This window comes from Microtus pennsylvanicus, chromosome 7 (assembly GCF_037038515.1).
Source record: "Microtus pennsylvanicus isolate mMicPen1 chromosome 7, mMicPen1.hap1, whole genome shotgun sequence".
In the NCBI taxonomy this organism is placed as follows: Eukaryota; Metazoa; Chordata; class Mammalia; order Rodentia; family Cricetidae; genus Microtus; species Microtus pennsylvanicus.
In genome coordinates, this window is record NC_134585.1 from 45614850 (window position 1) to 45631155 (window position 16306).

The window sequence follows — 16306 nt, forward strand, 5'->3', positions numbered from 1 at the left end:
ACCTCCATACATCCCCCTGTGTCCCCTTTGTCCTCTTCTTTTCTTGTAGTTAATAATGGAGCTCAGTTAGTTCATCCTCCTGTTGGCTGATCCTGAGCTGGCAGCCATAGCCACAGAGAGGCTGTGAGCACAGTAGCCATGCCATGTCTAGAACAAAGTGTTTGCAGCACCCTCCCATCTTGTTTCATGGGTTCCTTCCATTCCCTCTTTTGTGATGCTCTCTGATCCTCAGATGGTGTTGATAGAGATGTCCCATTTCAGGCTGAGCACTCAGGAGTCCTTGACACTGCGAGCGTGATTATGAAACTCTCCATTAGCTACTGACTAGAAAAGAAAATTTTCCCTGCCAGAGGTTGAGGGCAGCACTAATCTGTGAGCGAAAGCATAAATATTTAGAAGACAATCTAACAACATGTCACTTAGCAAAACTGCGGTAGTTGGCTCCTCTTTAGGGCCTATGACTTCTTAAGTCATGAGCTTTTGATTAAAGTTTACAGTGCCAAACGTAAATTCCTTCCAGGAGAGCTTGTCGCAAGTAACTCAGTGCTGGTGCGTGGGTTCACACTCGTCCATGAAATGAAGACTCAGAGACATTTGAGAATTAACTTAGCCTCTGTGGCTGCAGAGGGCTCAATCTCCGTGAACTGAAGTCCCTTTCTTCGCCTCCTGGCATTTTTATTTTTTGTTATATTTACACTTATCCAGCAGATTTCCATATGCTCAAAAGAACCTAAATGAAGTTTCTGAAAATACAACTGCCAGGTGCAAATGCCTGCCTGATTCATGAGACACCACGGTGTGCCGGGTTCCCTCTAAACCAAGTTTTGCATAGGCTTTGCATCCATGGGAAACTCTCAGACAAGATTTACACAGGGCAACAAAAGGTATCTGTAACATAAAGGATGGATTAGGGGCTTAGTGAAAACTCCCAGAGCTAGGCCAGGTATGGCCCAGTGGGGTTTCATGGTTACTGGAGATTGCTTGCTATGCCTCTGGCACCAGGCCAGTGGGACATTATGCCACAAGAATAGGCCTCAAATCCAATCCTAAAGCAGTTGGTTACCCCACAACCTTTGTGCCACTATTGTACCAGTAGCATGTCTTGCCTGGAAAGTTAGTATTTTAGGATATAGAGTTGGTCATAAGACAACATTTTTGTCCTTTTCCTCCCAGTGGCCTGCATAATATACTCCAGCACTATGAAAGCTAATCAGCAGTGAAGATGTTTTTGTGTCTGCTCCAATTTGAATTCTCTATATCCTGCTACCAATGTACATTGTGTCTTTAGCAATAGAATCTTACCAGCTAGCTATTCTGAGCAACCAAGAGCAATGAGAAAAGCTTGTATTGTTTCAGGGACCTTTAAGTGCTCTCTGGTCAAAAACTTGTTAAAGATGTATCCACTCCTGCCCTGATATTTTTATGTAATAACTCAATTCTTCTAGAGGGCAAGTGTCCACTCGGGCAAAGTATCTCTGTTCAACTTCTACTGATTGATATAGTCTAATTAGCTTACAAAGCAGTATGGATTTTTTATTACTTTATTTATTATTTATTGGGGGGGGGTTGCCACAGTGTATGTTAATGTCAGAGGACAGTTTGTGGGAGTCCATTCTTCTACCATTTGGGTTCTGGGAATCAAATTCAGGTCATCAAGCTTGGGCAGCGAGTACCTTTACCTACTGAGCCATCTCGCCAGCCTTGCATTAGGAATCTTAATGAGATGTATTATATAAGCTCCATTTATGTATTTGTTTATCTAAGGTTGATCTGCAAGTCTCACATTTCATGTGCTATTAGAATTACTTAGGAGATTTAAAATAGTTCTTGGGTTACCTAAAACAAAATGTGTAAAACAAAACTAAAATAAAAACAAGGATATAACAAAGATGCAATCCTGTGGAATCTCCAGTCTATAAACTTACAAACAACAATGTCATAGATATATGACTAAAAGCAAAGATTACTCCTAACTTTCATACTATCTTAGGAAATACGGCATGTGGTACCGATAGGAAAACAGTGAGTACTCGGCTTGCCATTTGGCTGCTCATTTTACTGAACTCTGGCCTCCTCTTCTGACCTGAATTACAGTGAGAGTATTGAATCCAATCTGTAGCTGCCTTTACATATTTTATGATGTAAGACATTTAGAGTATGATTCATTGTATGACTAATCTTAAAATTTCTTCCGACTAACAGTGTTCTTTTTACTTTCTCTAGTTTACCTATTAATGTGCTAATCCACAGCATGCTCTTTGAGGTATTAGTCTAATGGATTGACAGTTGATTTTCAAAATTCAATATATTCATTCCCACACCTCATGTCTTATCTGGAAAATGAGATTCAATTTCTAATTAATAGGTTTAATTCTGTGGGGCTCCAGAAAGGTCTTGGTGACTAAGATCACTTGCTGCTCTTGCAGAGAGCCCATACTCAGGTTCTAGTATACACGTGGTAGCTCACCACCATCTGGTACTCCAGTTCCAGGGTTGCTCCTGTCCTCTGCTGGCCTTTCTAGACAACAGACACGCATGCCATGCACAGACATGCAGTCAAAGCAGTCATATGTGTAAAATAAAAGTAAGTTAATCTCCAAAATAACTTCAGAAATAAATTTGAAGTCTAGAGAGATCATGCATCAGTAAAGACTTCACAGAGAACTAGGTACAGTTCCCAGCAGCCAAGGTGGGGGCTTGCAACGGCCTGTATGTCCAGCTCCTGGGTATCCAGTACCTGCTGGTCTCTGTGTGTATCTATCTGCACTCACATACGCATGACTCCACACAGACCCAGACACACACACATACACACAAAACATTTAAAACTATTTTTTAAACACGCAGTCATTAAGTTATAAAACATGCCAGGCATGATAGTCAGTTTCGTCTCCTGCGTATTGTGCAGCACGAGTAGCCATTTGCTTCTTTCCAGTGTTTGAAGTACGTTAGTACAGAAATAATGGAGTGCGGACTTGACAATATGCAAAAGCAGACAATAAAATGACAGCAAAACTATCCACTAAGGTCATAACAGCGGTGTCTTTTTTAAGTCACTATTGTCAGAGTCTCTCCAGATTGTGAGAAGCATGATTCTTGTGCGCACGTAACTTTTCCGATTTGTTTTCTGATTTCAAATCAGACATCTGTGTAATAAAACTTCAACAGTGTGGGAAATTTACAATTTCAAAAATAAGAAGTTCCCATTTTTAATGTCACCTGGTTGTCGGCCCCCTACCGCTAATTAGTGGTGACTGCCTAGGCAAAGTCGCATGTGCTCCCTAGCCTGCACTAACTGATGCACATGCTTTGTAAATAAGATTTCATCACACATGTGCAGATGGCTTCGACTCACTTAAAATACATCTTTGGTATCTGCATCAACACATTTTGTACCTTCTCAAGAGCATAAACTCAAGGATGCATTTCAGGCTCTCGGGCACTCCTCACAAGGTAGAGTTTAGGCCTGACTGGAAGAGCCCTGTGGCTAATCCTTTCACTGCCAATCCCTGGTCCTTTCTCTCCAATTAAGAACCTGAGAAGGGACAGCAGGGGAGTTAGTCAGATGGGTCCTGTCAGTTTGTACAAAACAGTCCCACCATTGTGAAAGAAAAGCTGAACGAAGAAGACACATTTGTACATCTGTGACTCCTGAGGATCATAGAAACATTTCAAATACCACACGCTGTACCCATGGAGCATAACTCAGCCCTGGAGTGTGGAAGCCTAGTCACACGTACAACCTACTTGAAGCAAGAAGGAAATTTGACTTGAGGATGTGGAAGACAAGTGAATACTGACAGGATGCCATCCTTTGTCTCCCTGTGTTTCTTGCCTCAGAATCCTCTTCCTACCATGTATAGATTGACTTCCGAGTGACTGCGTCCTCTTTGTCTTTTCGATGCCTTTGCTAACTGCTTTTCGCCTGTTTCAATCACAAAAGAGCTGATTTTTTAAGCCGAATGCCAATATATCAAACATTAAGTATCCATTTCCATGCAAAACACACACTGCATAATTGCATACTGTCTTGCAACAGAGGTGATATTTGATTTGTGCTCCAAGCCCTCCCCTAACCAACAGACCAGTTAAAAGAGCATATTCAGAGCCCAGAGCATTGAGATTACTAGAGCCCTTCCTTAAACCATAAGCACAATTGCAGACTCCACAACAGGAGAGAATCCTGACACAGAGAGGTTGCTATATTGTTTGCAAAAACACTAAGAAGCATTACTACACCAAGTAGGACATTTCCTGAGTGCATGGATTCATCTCTCTGGTCAACCAGGGAGCCAGAGCCATGGTGTTAGGGACTGAGTGGGGAGCTTTTGGTGCAGACGAAGGAATTAATGAAAGCTGGGTTATCTTGAAAGAGGGTTTTACTAACCCTGCAGCTCCCCAAGACACTGAACCCTCTTGAGGTTGTTGTTCAAATTGTTGGAGGTTATGTGATTCAGAATTGTACAGGTAAAGGGGCAGAGAGGTCAAGGGACCAGGGTTAAAGCGACAGGAATGTCATGTTATGGTGTTACGGTCCTTTTCACTCTGCAGTCATAGGCTCCTGACCAAGTGCTGGTAAGGCTGGGTATTCTGTTCTGTTTACTATGGCCTCAAACTGAGGTTCATTAACTTTCAAAAAAAAACAAGAAAGAAAGAAAGAAAGAAAGAAAGAAAGAAAGAAAGAAAGAAAGAAAAGAAAAGAGCAACATTAAAGGTATTAGTCATGTGACTTACGGCTGTCTCAACCTGTTTCTTTCAGATACCATTGTTCTTATCGCTTCCATAGCTGTTGTTTCTGCAAAAACTCAGGGTAATATTTTCGCCACTTCGGCTCTCAGAAGTCTCCGGTTCCTACAGATCCTGCGTATGGTGCGCATGGACAGAAGGGGAGGCACTTGGAAGTTGCTGGGCTCAGTGGTTTATGCTCACAGCAAGGTAAAAATGTGTTCTCTGAACTATATAGCAAAGTTTTTGAATAAAGTTCCATTGATTACAATAACATTTAATAAACAGCACGGGCAGGTACTTTAAACTGTGGCTCAAGCCATTTGGGCCCTGGTACATAATGCATTACTTTAACAACCTGTATATACTCCTAGAAGTAGGAAAATAATTGACCTGTACATGAATTTCCTATTTACTTTTTCAAAGATTCTTCCTACCCTTAAAATGTTTCTTTCCTTTTATCCCTAGGAATTAATCACAGCTTGGTACATAGGATTTCTGGTTCTTATCTTCTCATCTTTTCTTGTCTATCTGGTGGAAAAGGACGCCAATAAAGAGTTCTCTACATACGCCGATGCTCTCTGGTGGGGCACAGTAAGTATAAGAATCTGTTCTTAATCTATCGGCTATCGTGAACGTAACACTGAATATAACAAAAATGGTTATCAGTAAATGGTCTCAATGAAATATCAGCTTTCAAAAGAGATGAATGTGGAATTGTATGGTACTTATAAGTTATCTAGAGGTTTCTGTGCTTTTGGGGGAAAATAAAATTAAATTTACACATAGACTATCATTTATGATTTTGGGGTGCTCAGTTGTTTCCAAAGTAAAAATATATCATTTTTTATAATAGGAAATACTAACAGGATTATTTGTTTTGGTATTGTAAGCTTAAATAGACAATTAATAAATTGACTTACCACTCGGGGGGAATTGTTTTTGATTGTCAAAATAATAAATAAGAGAAGTGTGGTGGCACATTGCTATAGTCTCAGCACTCTGGAGGCTGAGGCAGGAGGATGGCAAGCTTGAGGCCAGTCTGGGCTACCATGGTATAAAACTTTCAAAAAAGATAACTGAAGCAGAAACTTGGAACAGCAGCTGATTCAAAGTGAGAAGAATTAAATGCATCAGTCGATCAAGAAGAGAAGACAGGAAGCAGCCTGTGAGAGCAGAGACCATGGACACATTATTATAAAACTTTTCATTCAAAAATCCCACTTTTCCTTTTTATCATTACAAATAGTTTCCAAACAAGGACGAGTAAAACTCACAACTATCATACAAATAGAAAGCAATGCAGACTATTATATTTAATTCATTATTTAAAATTTATCAATGAAGAAACCAGTAAAGCGTCACAGTCAGATCAAAGTACTGACCAAAGTCCAGAGAATTACTAATTGCTGGAAATGCTGCGATATTGAAACAGAAGAACAAATGGAGGAGAATCTAGCTGTTTTCACAATACAGGCAACAGATCAGTGAACATTCTCTAGACATAACTTATTTACACATGGATAAGGTAAAATTATTTTGCATTGCTATGTGTTATCTTCAACTTACAGGATTGCAAAATAGCTCCAAAGTCATGAAGATGCAGACTCCAATAGTCTGGAAAGGGTGTGCTTATAGGTAAAATTTTCTCTGCATTTACAAAGAATTTATAGAACAGTCATTTAGAACTTAGACCCTAATATGACGTTTACAGTATATAGGGTATTTTGTACAACACAAAAATCGCATTTCTTTTCATTTTATACTTTTATGAGATTCCAAAAGGGAGTAATATGGAACGAAACAAGCTTTAGAATAGTGTAAAAATTGTTTTTCTTTCATTCTTGAGATTATATGTAATTACAACATTTCTCCCTTGCACTTTCTCCTGCTAAACCCTCACATATGTCCCTCCCCACTGTCCTTCAAATCACAGTTTCTTTCTTCAGTAATTATTATTGTATGCATATGTATTCCTGAGTGGTCCCTGCTCAGTCCATACAATGTTAGTTGTGTGCATGCTCTCAGGGCTGACCATATGATACTAGAAAACCGACTGGCATATTCTTCCACGGGAAAAACCACCTCTCCCACTCCCAGCAAATCTCAGGTGCCCATAGTACTTTGTGTAGAGTTGAGGCCTCATGGGCTTTCCCCCACCTGCTTCATCATGCCCATTGGTGTTCAACTCATGTTTGGGCAATCATGTTAATGATACTGTGGGGGTATAGCTTCTGATATTCCTAGGAGACACATTCTCACAGCAAACTCCCTGATCCTGTGGTTCTTATAGTCTTCCAACCACCTCTTCTCCAATAGTCCCTGAACCTGCAAATGGATTTGTAGATGAATCCACTGGGACTCAGCTCCACAGCTCTGCATTTTGATTGGTTGTAATTTTCTGAAGTGGTCTCCATCTGTTGCATAGAGACATTTCCCTGATGAGAGGTGAAGACTACACTTACCTTTGGGTAGAAGTAAATGCGTTTATAGGCTGTTGTTGGAGGTTCTGCTGGTTTAGTAAGTTAGTAGTTGTAGATTCTCCTACAATGACCATGGTGTCACTAGCACCGAGAGGTTAGCCAGGCTTCCAACACCAGGAATACTTTCCCTCTTGCTTAGCAGGACTAAGTCCAATTACAGAGCTATTGGTTCTTAAATGCCACTCCTGTCCCCATAGAGTTATTGTGCCGTGCTGTTCTGTAGATGTGGTTCGTTGGCATCACAGTTGGGTAGGGCTGTTGGTTGCCTCCCTCGTTTAGAAGCTTGTGTGATGCCTTCTGGTACCATCAAATCTGATCATCAAGAAGGGTTAACCTTCAAGTCAGCTCCAGCTCAGCAGTTTCTGAATCCTGTTTCTGAAGTGTATGGTGTCTTCAGCAATCAGGACACAACTTCCACCCCTGGGAGGTAACCATGGCAGCAGCAATGAGTTGCATGTCTGGGGAGTCTCTTGGACAGCCCTCTTCAACAGCTAAAAAGAGGGCATTCTCGTGTCTGTTACTGAAGTTTTTGTGATGTGATCTTTGGCATCTGGAGGGAGCACCTTTGGCCCAGAGGAGAAAAGATCATTAAAACCCTGTATGTATATTTATAAACATGTAATTACATGTGCTATAGGTTTCTTTTAGCTAAATTATTAACAGTGGGCTTCCTTGTGGCTTCTTCAAAATCCTTATTGGTATTTTACCCACCCCTCCTTTTTCTGTATTTACCTTCCTCCCTAAAAACCTCTCCTTTTTCTTATTTCTTCTCTCAGACAAATTGCATCCTGCTATTTTCCTTGATCCTCTTCCCGTTATCTTTTGTGTTTCCCTCCTTCCTTCTCCCTAAAGAACAGCCTTTTCCCACTTACGTAAAAATTTTCCACTCCTTTTACTCTACAAAGGAAAATTCACTTACAAACCACCCTTAATGCCTCCTGAGTGCTAGCCAGCTGTTTGCTGAACTAAGAACATAGCATCATCTTCAACTATCCCTGAAGCACTGGAGGGTTTGTGTTTACCCTTCATGGAGCACAGATGGAAGCCAGGGTTGTCTCTTAATCCACTCCTCGTCCAAAGGCCATTCACGTAGACTGGGTCCTGTCAGAGACAATGAGAATTTTTCAGGACTAAATTAAGCAGAACTTGATAAATGTCTTGGTTGAATAGTAGTGATTAAATAAAAATTAGAAATAAATTCTTCTAAATTTTAGGCTTTTAAAAATAATATCAGGGCCAGGCAATGGTGACATATACATTTAATCCCAGCACTCAGGGAGCAGAAGCAGGATCTCAAGGCCAGTTTGTTCTACAGAGCGAGTTCCACGACAGCCAAGGCTGTTACACAGAAAAGCCCTGTCTCGAAAAACAAACAAAACATCTTATCAGAACATATTTCCAAGATTATGCTGCTGGTGACAGAGTAGTCTATTATATTAATAGATTGGTTTCCAGAACCATTAGGTAAAAAGACAGGTTACACAATGAGAGGAAAATCTTTGCTGAGTGCACATCAGTCAGGAAATCAATATCCAAGATACATAAACTGCAAAAATTCAACACCAAAACTCCATCCAGTCAGTAAATGAGCTGATGAACTAGACAGATACTTCTCAAAAGAAGTAATACAAATAGCCAATAGATACTTGAAAGAAATGTTCAAAACTTAGCCATAGAGAAAATGTACAACTGCCGTGTGATTTTCTCACCTCTTAGATTGGTTGCCATCAAGGAAACAAATGACAGTGTATGCTGGTGAAGGTAGGGGGATGGGGGAAAGGGACAGAGAGGTACACTGTTGCTTGGAATGTATGCTGAATAGCCACAATGGATGTCACTGTGGAATTTCGTCAACAAACTAAAAAGAGGACTATATCATGATCAGGTATATATGCGGGAACTTTAACACACCTTGGAGACACATGCACACTCATGTTGATTGCTGCAGTCTGTGTGGTCCCTAAGAAACAGAATCAAAGTGGATGTGCACGATTTCTCTAAGATGGGGAGTCTAGATATAAATGAGTCTGTGAGGATGCATATGCACACACTCATGTGCGCCCTCGACCCCATGAAATAAGATAAACGTGGGTTATTTTTCTGCCCCAAAGGAAAATGGAAATATGGCATCTGTAAGAAAGTGGACACAAATGGAGATCATCATAGTAAGTTAAGTAAGCCACAAACAGAAAAACAAACAGTGCGTGCTTTCTCTAATATGGGGAGTCTAGCTAGAAATGTGTGCTCACATGCATGCACACACACATATGTGGAGCCTTAGCCTAATGAAAGTGGAAAAGGAATCATGGAGGGGAGAAAAAGATTGGATTCAAATGCTAAGGAGAAGAGAGGGTAACGGAATGCGTGTGACGTAGGAGCCCAAGTTGGACTGCTTGGGTGGAGGAAGATGCCCACAAAAAGTGACACAGCTGGGGTATCAGAGGAATTAGGAAGAGGAATGCATAAGAACAAGATACAATGACACGTATGTATGAGAAGTGCCAAATAATAAAAGAAAGGGAACGCCATAATGAAACTTATCACTTTGAATGTTTTCTCACAATATTAACCAAAATGGCTTCATTTCCAGCTCTTCCTCCCTACATACAAGAAAAATTCTGCATTTTGAAAGAAGGATAGAAATCAGAAGGAGATCTGACATTCTTGAAATACCTCTAATATATAGAGAGGAAATGAAAACCTGTTACTCGTGGAACAATAAAATGCAAACTGAGAAAATGGGCGGGGGGGTTCATATGAGTGAGGAAAAGCAACCTATATCCCAGCCTGTTTCCAGCAATCTGGATTCAGGTTTAGTGTTTGCTTCTCGTGGATAATTCAAATACGTTTCAATTAATTGCAATACTCAGGGGCACCTTTTTCCCTTTGAGATGCAGTTGTTGGTGAATTAAGTCTGGCAGCCTTTTCTCTCTCTTTCCATTATTCTTCTTTTTCTCCTTATTACCAATACAAATTGCTGTATTGTGTGCTAAACGGTGTGTGGGAAACTCTTAATATACTCTCGCTTAGTCACCAGCGAGCTTCTCCTCCAGAGAGATGCACAAGGCAGGCTTTCAAAGGTCATATCTGTGATTTGCAGCGAGAAGCAGCGTATTTTCAATGATTTTCACTTCAATAAAACTGTTTTGACTGGTGTTTAACCTGTACTTTACAGGTTTCTGAATGGCCTAATTATGTTTCCATTTTAAAAAATCTAGCCCTGATAATCAGAGTGAAAAATAAAAAGATCTTCCAACATGCCAAGCTTCTAGGAATGAAAATAAGGGCTCGTGACTCTAAAGCAGTTTTGTTTATATTGGCTGACTCATTAATGGAGTTGTCTGACGCTTGAAAAAAACATGAAAAGTAAATAAGAGGGCTTATTATTTCTTTTCATTACAAAAACAGAATATATTAGATCTTAGTGTTAAATAAATTTAGATTATTGCACCACTTACTATGTGTCACCGAAGACTTCTGTGGAAAGTGTTAGGATAATTCTAATTGAAATTGTCCATGTTGCATGTGCCTTAATAACTCTGTAGTATCTAGATTAAATGGGAAAATGAGACCACCCTAAACTGGAGTGTTTATTAGTTCTAGGCTGTAGAAAAAGGAAAATTATCTTTAGTTAGAGTTCAAACTGTCAACATAAAATATCTGAATTCAATTTGTGTTCCATCTAGAAATATAGTGCCCCAGTAAATTCCAAGTATTAAAAAACAAAGCTCCTTGCTTTAGAAAGGGAAAGCTGTCACCATCATCATCTTTTAGGGATGCAGGAATGTGATCAGCAGTGATCAATGCAATATTCAAATATGATCCCTAAACACAGTTTCATGCTAAGGAACAAATTATGTGAAATAACACATAGATGAGAGCCGGTGCCAGGACCACAGCAGGTTCACAGACATGGATGGTAGCTGTTTGGGGTGTGGACATTGCTCTTAAAGATGTTCGGTAGAAGTGTCTGCCCAAACGGAATAAAGGAGAGATGTATTCTTCATTGCAGACACACAGTGTAAGCAGAGAGGAGACTTGGGAATTGGAGGTTGTGACGAAAAGGTTTCTGGGCTCCACAGTGGTAGCTAAAGGGGGCGATGCTGCAGGCAGCGGAGGAGTGAACAGATCAATCCAAGCTGAGATGCTCCTTGCTCCTGGAATCAGGGTCTTCTGAATGCTAACCAGAGCTCCACATGATGATATTTTTTTTTTATTCTTAGCACCACTTTCTCCTTTTTCAGTTGCCTCAGATTTATTCAAAAATAATTTAAGAATAGAATTTCTGAAGTTATTTTCTATTATTATCTCCCCCTTTCTTGTTATTTTTTCACCTTTGATTCACTTTAGATTTATTCTGAAATTACTTCAGGTCGGGTTTTCCTGAAATAATATTTTTTTAATAATGATCTGCTCTTGAAGAGCAATTTTTATTATTTACTCTTCATCTGGCAATGAAGCTAGTGTTACGTTTTGTAATGGGTATAACAGTAGATAGAAGGACTCCACTATCTAACGGCAGTCGAATGGCATCTCAAGACAGATTCCATTTGAGATTGTGTCCTTGAAGAGAGTACTTCAGACAGACATAAGAATTTGTATCAGCCAAGTCAAGTCTCGGAATCCATGCCAATAATCTTACAAGCTTTCACAAGGCAAGTCATGCAGACGGCTTCTATATGCAGTCTAGGGTATGGTGTGCTCAACGTGTCTCACATCCCACAGTGATGCCAAAGTAAGATGCATGGGAAATGAGCACGGGCACCAATGTCCTTGATAACGCTAGGTCGACCTTCAGAGAATGAGCTCTCCTTATTTTGGATTCACCCGTAAGACTCTTTTCTGCATCGTTGTACAAAGTATCATTTCCTAAATTAGTACCAGTCTGGGAAGTTAAAGTAAACGATTGTTTTTTACTGTCAATGTATTACCTAAAGCTACCAAAGCTTTATTTAGCCCAAGAGAATCAACATAGCAGGTCCTAATGATTTAAGAGCATTCTCAGCTACCATACACCCAACACCCAGCCACCCACCCCAACCCTGCTTTGAGCATCTCTAAGACTCACACTTACCTTGATAGCACGCATTTATGGAGCATACTGCTCTGAAGGCTCTTAAGATTCTTCATTGAGAATCCTGGTCCTTGAAGAACGTCATCCCATACCTGTGTCTGTACCCTTGTTTTTGATACACACTGTTTTAAAAAGAGAAAAAAAATACTCCATGGACATGAGTTCTAGACCCAACACTGGGATTTGCTGAGGCATTAGTGTTTGTTTTATTTCCTGTGTATGTGGGTGGACATATGTGCGGATATAGAAACCCATGTGCGTGTGGAAGCTAGTGGAGGGTACCAGGTATCCGGCTCTACAGTTCACCACTTTGATTCATTGACATAGGATCCCACACTAAATCTGGAGCTAGGCTGGTGGCCACGGAGCCACAGTAATCCCACTGTCTCCAACCTCCACAACAATGGGCTTACAGGTTTATATGGCCACCATATATTTTCACATGGGCCCTGGGGGTTTGAACTCAGGTCCTCACCCTTGTGTTGCTGTCTCTCTTATCTACTGAGATGTCTCTCTAGTACCTGGAGATAGCAATTAAGCAATCATTTTCGATACATATAATAGAAAAAGTCAAATTGACAAAATACAGATTTGCTTATACATGGGATGAGATTGAGACACAGAGGTGGTTTGTCAAACACTAGGAAAATATCACCCGTTATTATTATTATATGTTTTACCTCAAGTTTGAAAAAAAACATTATGAATGATAATATCCAAAGGAACCTGCCATAGAGGAATCCAAGTTAGATGATGCTACGCACTACAGGACACTCTGATATTTGAACAAAAGAAAACTCCTCTGAGTCAGTAGTTCAAGTCTCAAAGGTGACTATCAAATTCTAGGACCACACACTCTCTGAAATAAGGTGCTATAGGAAAAGAAATAAAAGGGGAAAGGAAATAAAGATGGGGAAATTGGAGGGAGACTAAAGGCGCATACTACTGATACTGACAAAGGACTTATTCTTCAAAGACCCTGTTAGGAAGAAGTCATGTCATACTGTAAACAAACGACTGTCTAGTCTTAATTTATTCACATGAATGCATTAACTAAAAACTAGTATTGATAATTAACTTTTTATAATCATGCCAAGGAATAGTCATTGATTTATTCCCTAAAGGAAAGAGAAAATATTTATTTTCTAATGGAATTAATCAACTTGAAAGAAAAACTCTCCAACCTCATCAAGTTTGACCATAGATCTTCCTTACTGTTTATATTGTTGTTATTGTTGTTGTTTTTACTTTATTTTGTTTTGTTCCTTTGTGTTGCATTTTCTTGTTGCTTTTGTAATGATCTTATTTATTATCCTGTCTATGTATGGTATGTTTCTGTAGACACAGGGCAGCAATGCCACATATGTGTGGTTAGAAGACAGCTCACAGGAGTTGGTTCTCTCTATCCACCTTCTTCTTGTTCTTGCAGAGGGCCTGGGTTTCATTTCCAGTACTTGTCTAGTTACTCACAACTTTCTGTAACTCTACTTCCAGGAAATCTGATATCTTCTGCCCTCTGTGGACATAAGGCACACATGTGTTACATATACATACATGTATATATGCTGGCAAAATACTTAGTTGCATAAAATAAACAATTGTTAATATACCTTATAATAACATCAAATATTAATGCAACATGACTGAGATTTATACAAATAAAAATATAAAGTAGAATCTCAATTCTTCACAAAGAATGTTAGGAAATGAATATACCTGTATATGTTTTAGTGAGCAATAAAATATTTATAATATATTATATATATAGTTTAGTTTTGTGATGATGTATTATAATCAAACTTTAAGTAGACAAGTAGCTGTCATGGAAGTTTTGATTACAGAGCCTTCTCTAGAGCTAAGGAGATGGCTCAGAGACAGGGCATTTGCCTATATTAGAGAGGCCTTGGGTTTGTTTCCCAGTTAGGGGAGAAAAGAAGAAGGCGTCTCTGTGTATTATATCATATTAATATGCTATCAGTAAATGATCTCACCTACAAAGAATAACAGGGCTTTCTTTTCATTGATTATGCAGCACTCTAGTCCAGCTCATTCCTTTAAAATATATTTGCTATGCAAAACCAATCTCTAATAGACAGTGATTCACTTTTAACATTGTAGGTATCAGAAAATAATGACATCCTTTCACTCAGGAATTACCCAGAATGTCTTAGTAAAATCAGAACCTGCCAAACAACCACACTTTAGTTCTCTGTATCATCCTGAACCCACCCAAGAGTCCCTGTCACCCCCACCCACCAAGCCTGTATACAACAATGAGGCATCCACATGACTCACCCAAAATGCACAGAGGCGTCGGATCTGATTCCAGTTCTGTTACCACTGCACTCAAGCCTTGCATCCTAATGTCCTATGTGCATAAAGAGCTGACAAGGAATTACACAACTCAGGGGTTGCGGGGCATCTGAAAGGAAGAACTATACTATTAATTTGTTGTTGGATTCCTGTTCTAAAGAGACTGGCATTTTAAAGGGATGCCTTGTTCATTGTTTCTGTCACAGAAACATTCCACTAGTAGGCTTGGTTTCTCTAAAATCAATGCTTTTTAAAAGCATCCCAAATCAGTATGCTAACTGCATACTACAATTAGTAGCCGCTAACTTCCCTTATGACTGAGGGCTGCTGAGATACTCTGTGTGATGGTGGTTGCAATATGGAAAAGATGTGGTATGATAAGACAAGTCATCTTACCGTACCAGACCATCAGGTCACTGCTGGAGTCCTAGAAATCTATGAAAATCTTTTCCAGAATGGAAATCATTCCATTCCCTCAACAAGCGAGAATACATTTTTGACTTAGGATAGTCCTGGTGGCCTTTTTACACATGCTGTCCTATCAGTGAAAATCCCCCTTTATTTAATCTTCCAAGGGCTCCTTTCTGTCTTTTAGGTCTTCTCCCAAATATTCCTTCCTGGAATGCCATCATTAAAATACACCAAACAAATGCGAGAGTAGTATGACCTCTGTCTGCAGAGACCAGATCATGTGACCATGGTCAGGAGACAGGACCTTTTCTGAACTCAAAGAGAGAACCACTGACATATTTTATTAGAGGGGAGTGAGAAAATGTCATCCATTTTAAGTATATGGAAAAAGAACTAACAGAAAAGAGAAACAGAAGCAAAGAGAGCAGAGAGAAACTAGTATATCCGCCTGGCCTCCCAAGGAGCCAAGGATGACAGAAGATTGGGATGAATTTGTAGTGTGGCACCCAGAATCAACGGGAATCGCTTACAGGTCCAGTGAAGTCAGAAATAAAGATATATACACTCACTAGCATATATCAAAACGTGTGCATACACAATTGATTGAAATAAAATCCTTTTTGATTATTTTGAAAAAAAAATAGTAGTGCCTGGGAGATATAAAATATGGTTCAGCAAGGAAAAGAACTCCAGGACAGCCAGAGCTACACAGAAAAACCCTGTCTCAGCAAGAACTTTAAATCTTTAATGAAAGAAATTGAAGAAGACACCATAGAGTGGAAAAATCTCCATGCTCCTGGATAGGTAGAATTAGCATAGTAAAAATGGCAATCTTAGCAAAAGCAATCTACAGATCCAAAATCCCAGCAAAATTCTTCACAGATCTCAAAAGAATGGTACTCAACTTCATATGGAAAATCAAAAATATAGCCAAAACAGTCTTGTACTATAAAGGAATTTCTGGGGGCGACACAATCCTTGACTTCAAACTCTACTTTAGAGCTACAGTGCTGAAAACAGCCTGATATTGGCATAAAAACAGACAGGAGGACCAATAGAATCAAATCAAAGAGCGTATATCAATCCACACATCTATAAACACCTGACTTTTGACAAAGAAGCAAAAAATACCAAATAGAAAAAAAAAACATGTGCAACAAATGGTGCTAGCATAACTGGATATCAACATATAGAAGAATGAAAATAGACCTATATCTATCACCATGCACAAAACTCAAGTCTGAATGGATCAAAGACCTCGACATAAAACCAACCACACTGAACCTCATAGTAGAGAAAG

At 39.5% G+C, this 16306-nt stretch overlaps 1 protein-coding gene across 3 annotated transcripts in view; it reads left to right on the top strand.

Moving 5' to 3' along the window:
- Positions 1 to 16306, top strand: part of Kcnq5 (potassium voltage-gated channel subfamily Q member 5) — a 534457-nt gene that overhangs the window by 426002 nt on the left and 92149 nt on the right. For all 3 annotated transcript variants that reach the window (XM_075980633.1, XM_075980634.1, XM_075980635.1), the window contains exons 4-5: positions 4760 to 4935; positions 5194 to 5319. In XM_075980633.1, the coding sequence (XP_075836748.1) occupies positions 4760 to 4935; positions 5194 to 5319 (302 nt within the window). The remainder of the gene's footprint in view (positions 1 to 4759; positions 4936 to 5193; positions 5320 to 16306) is intronic.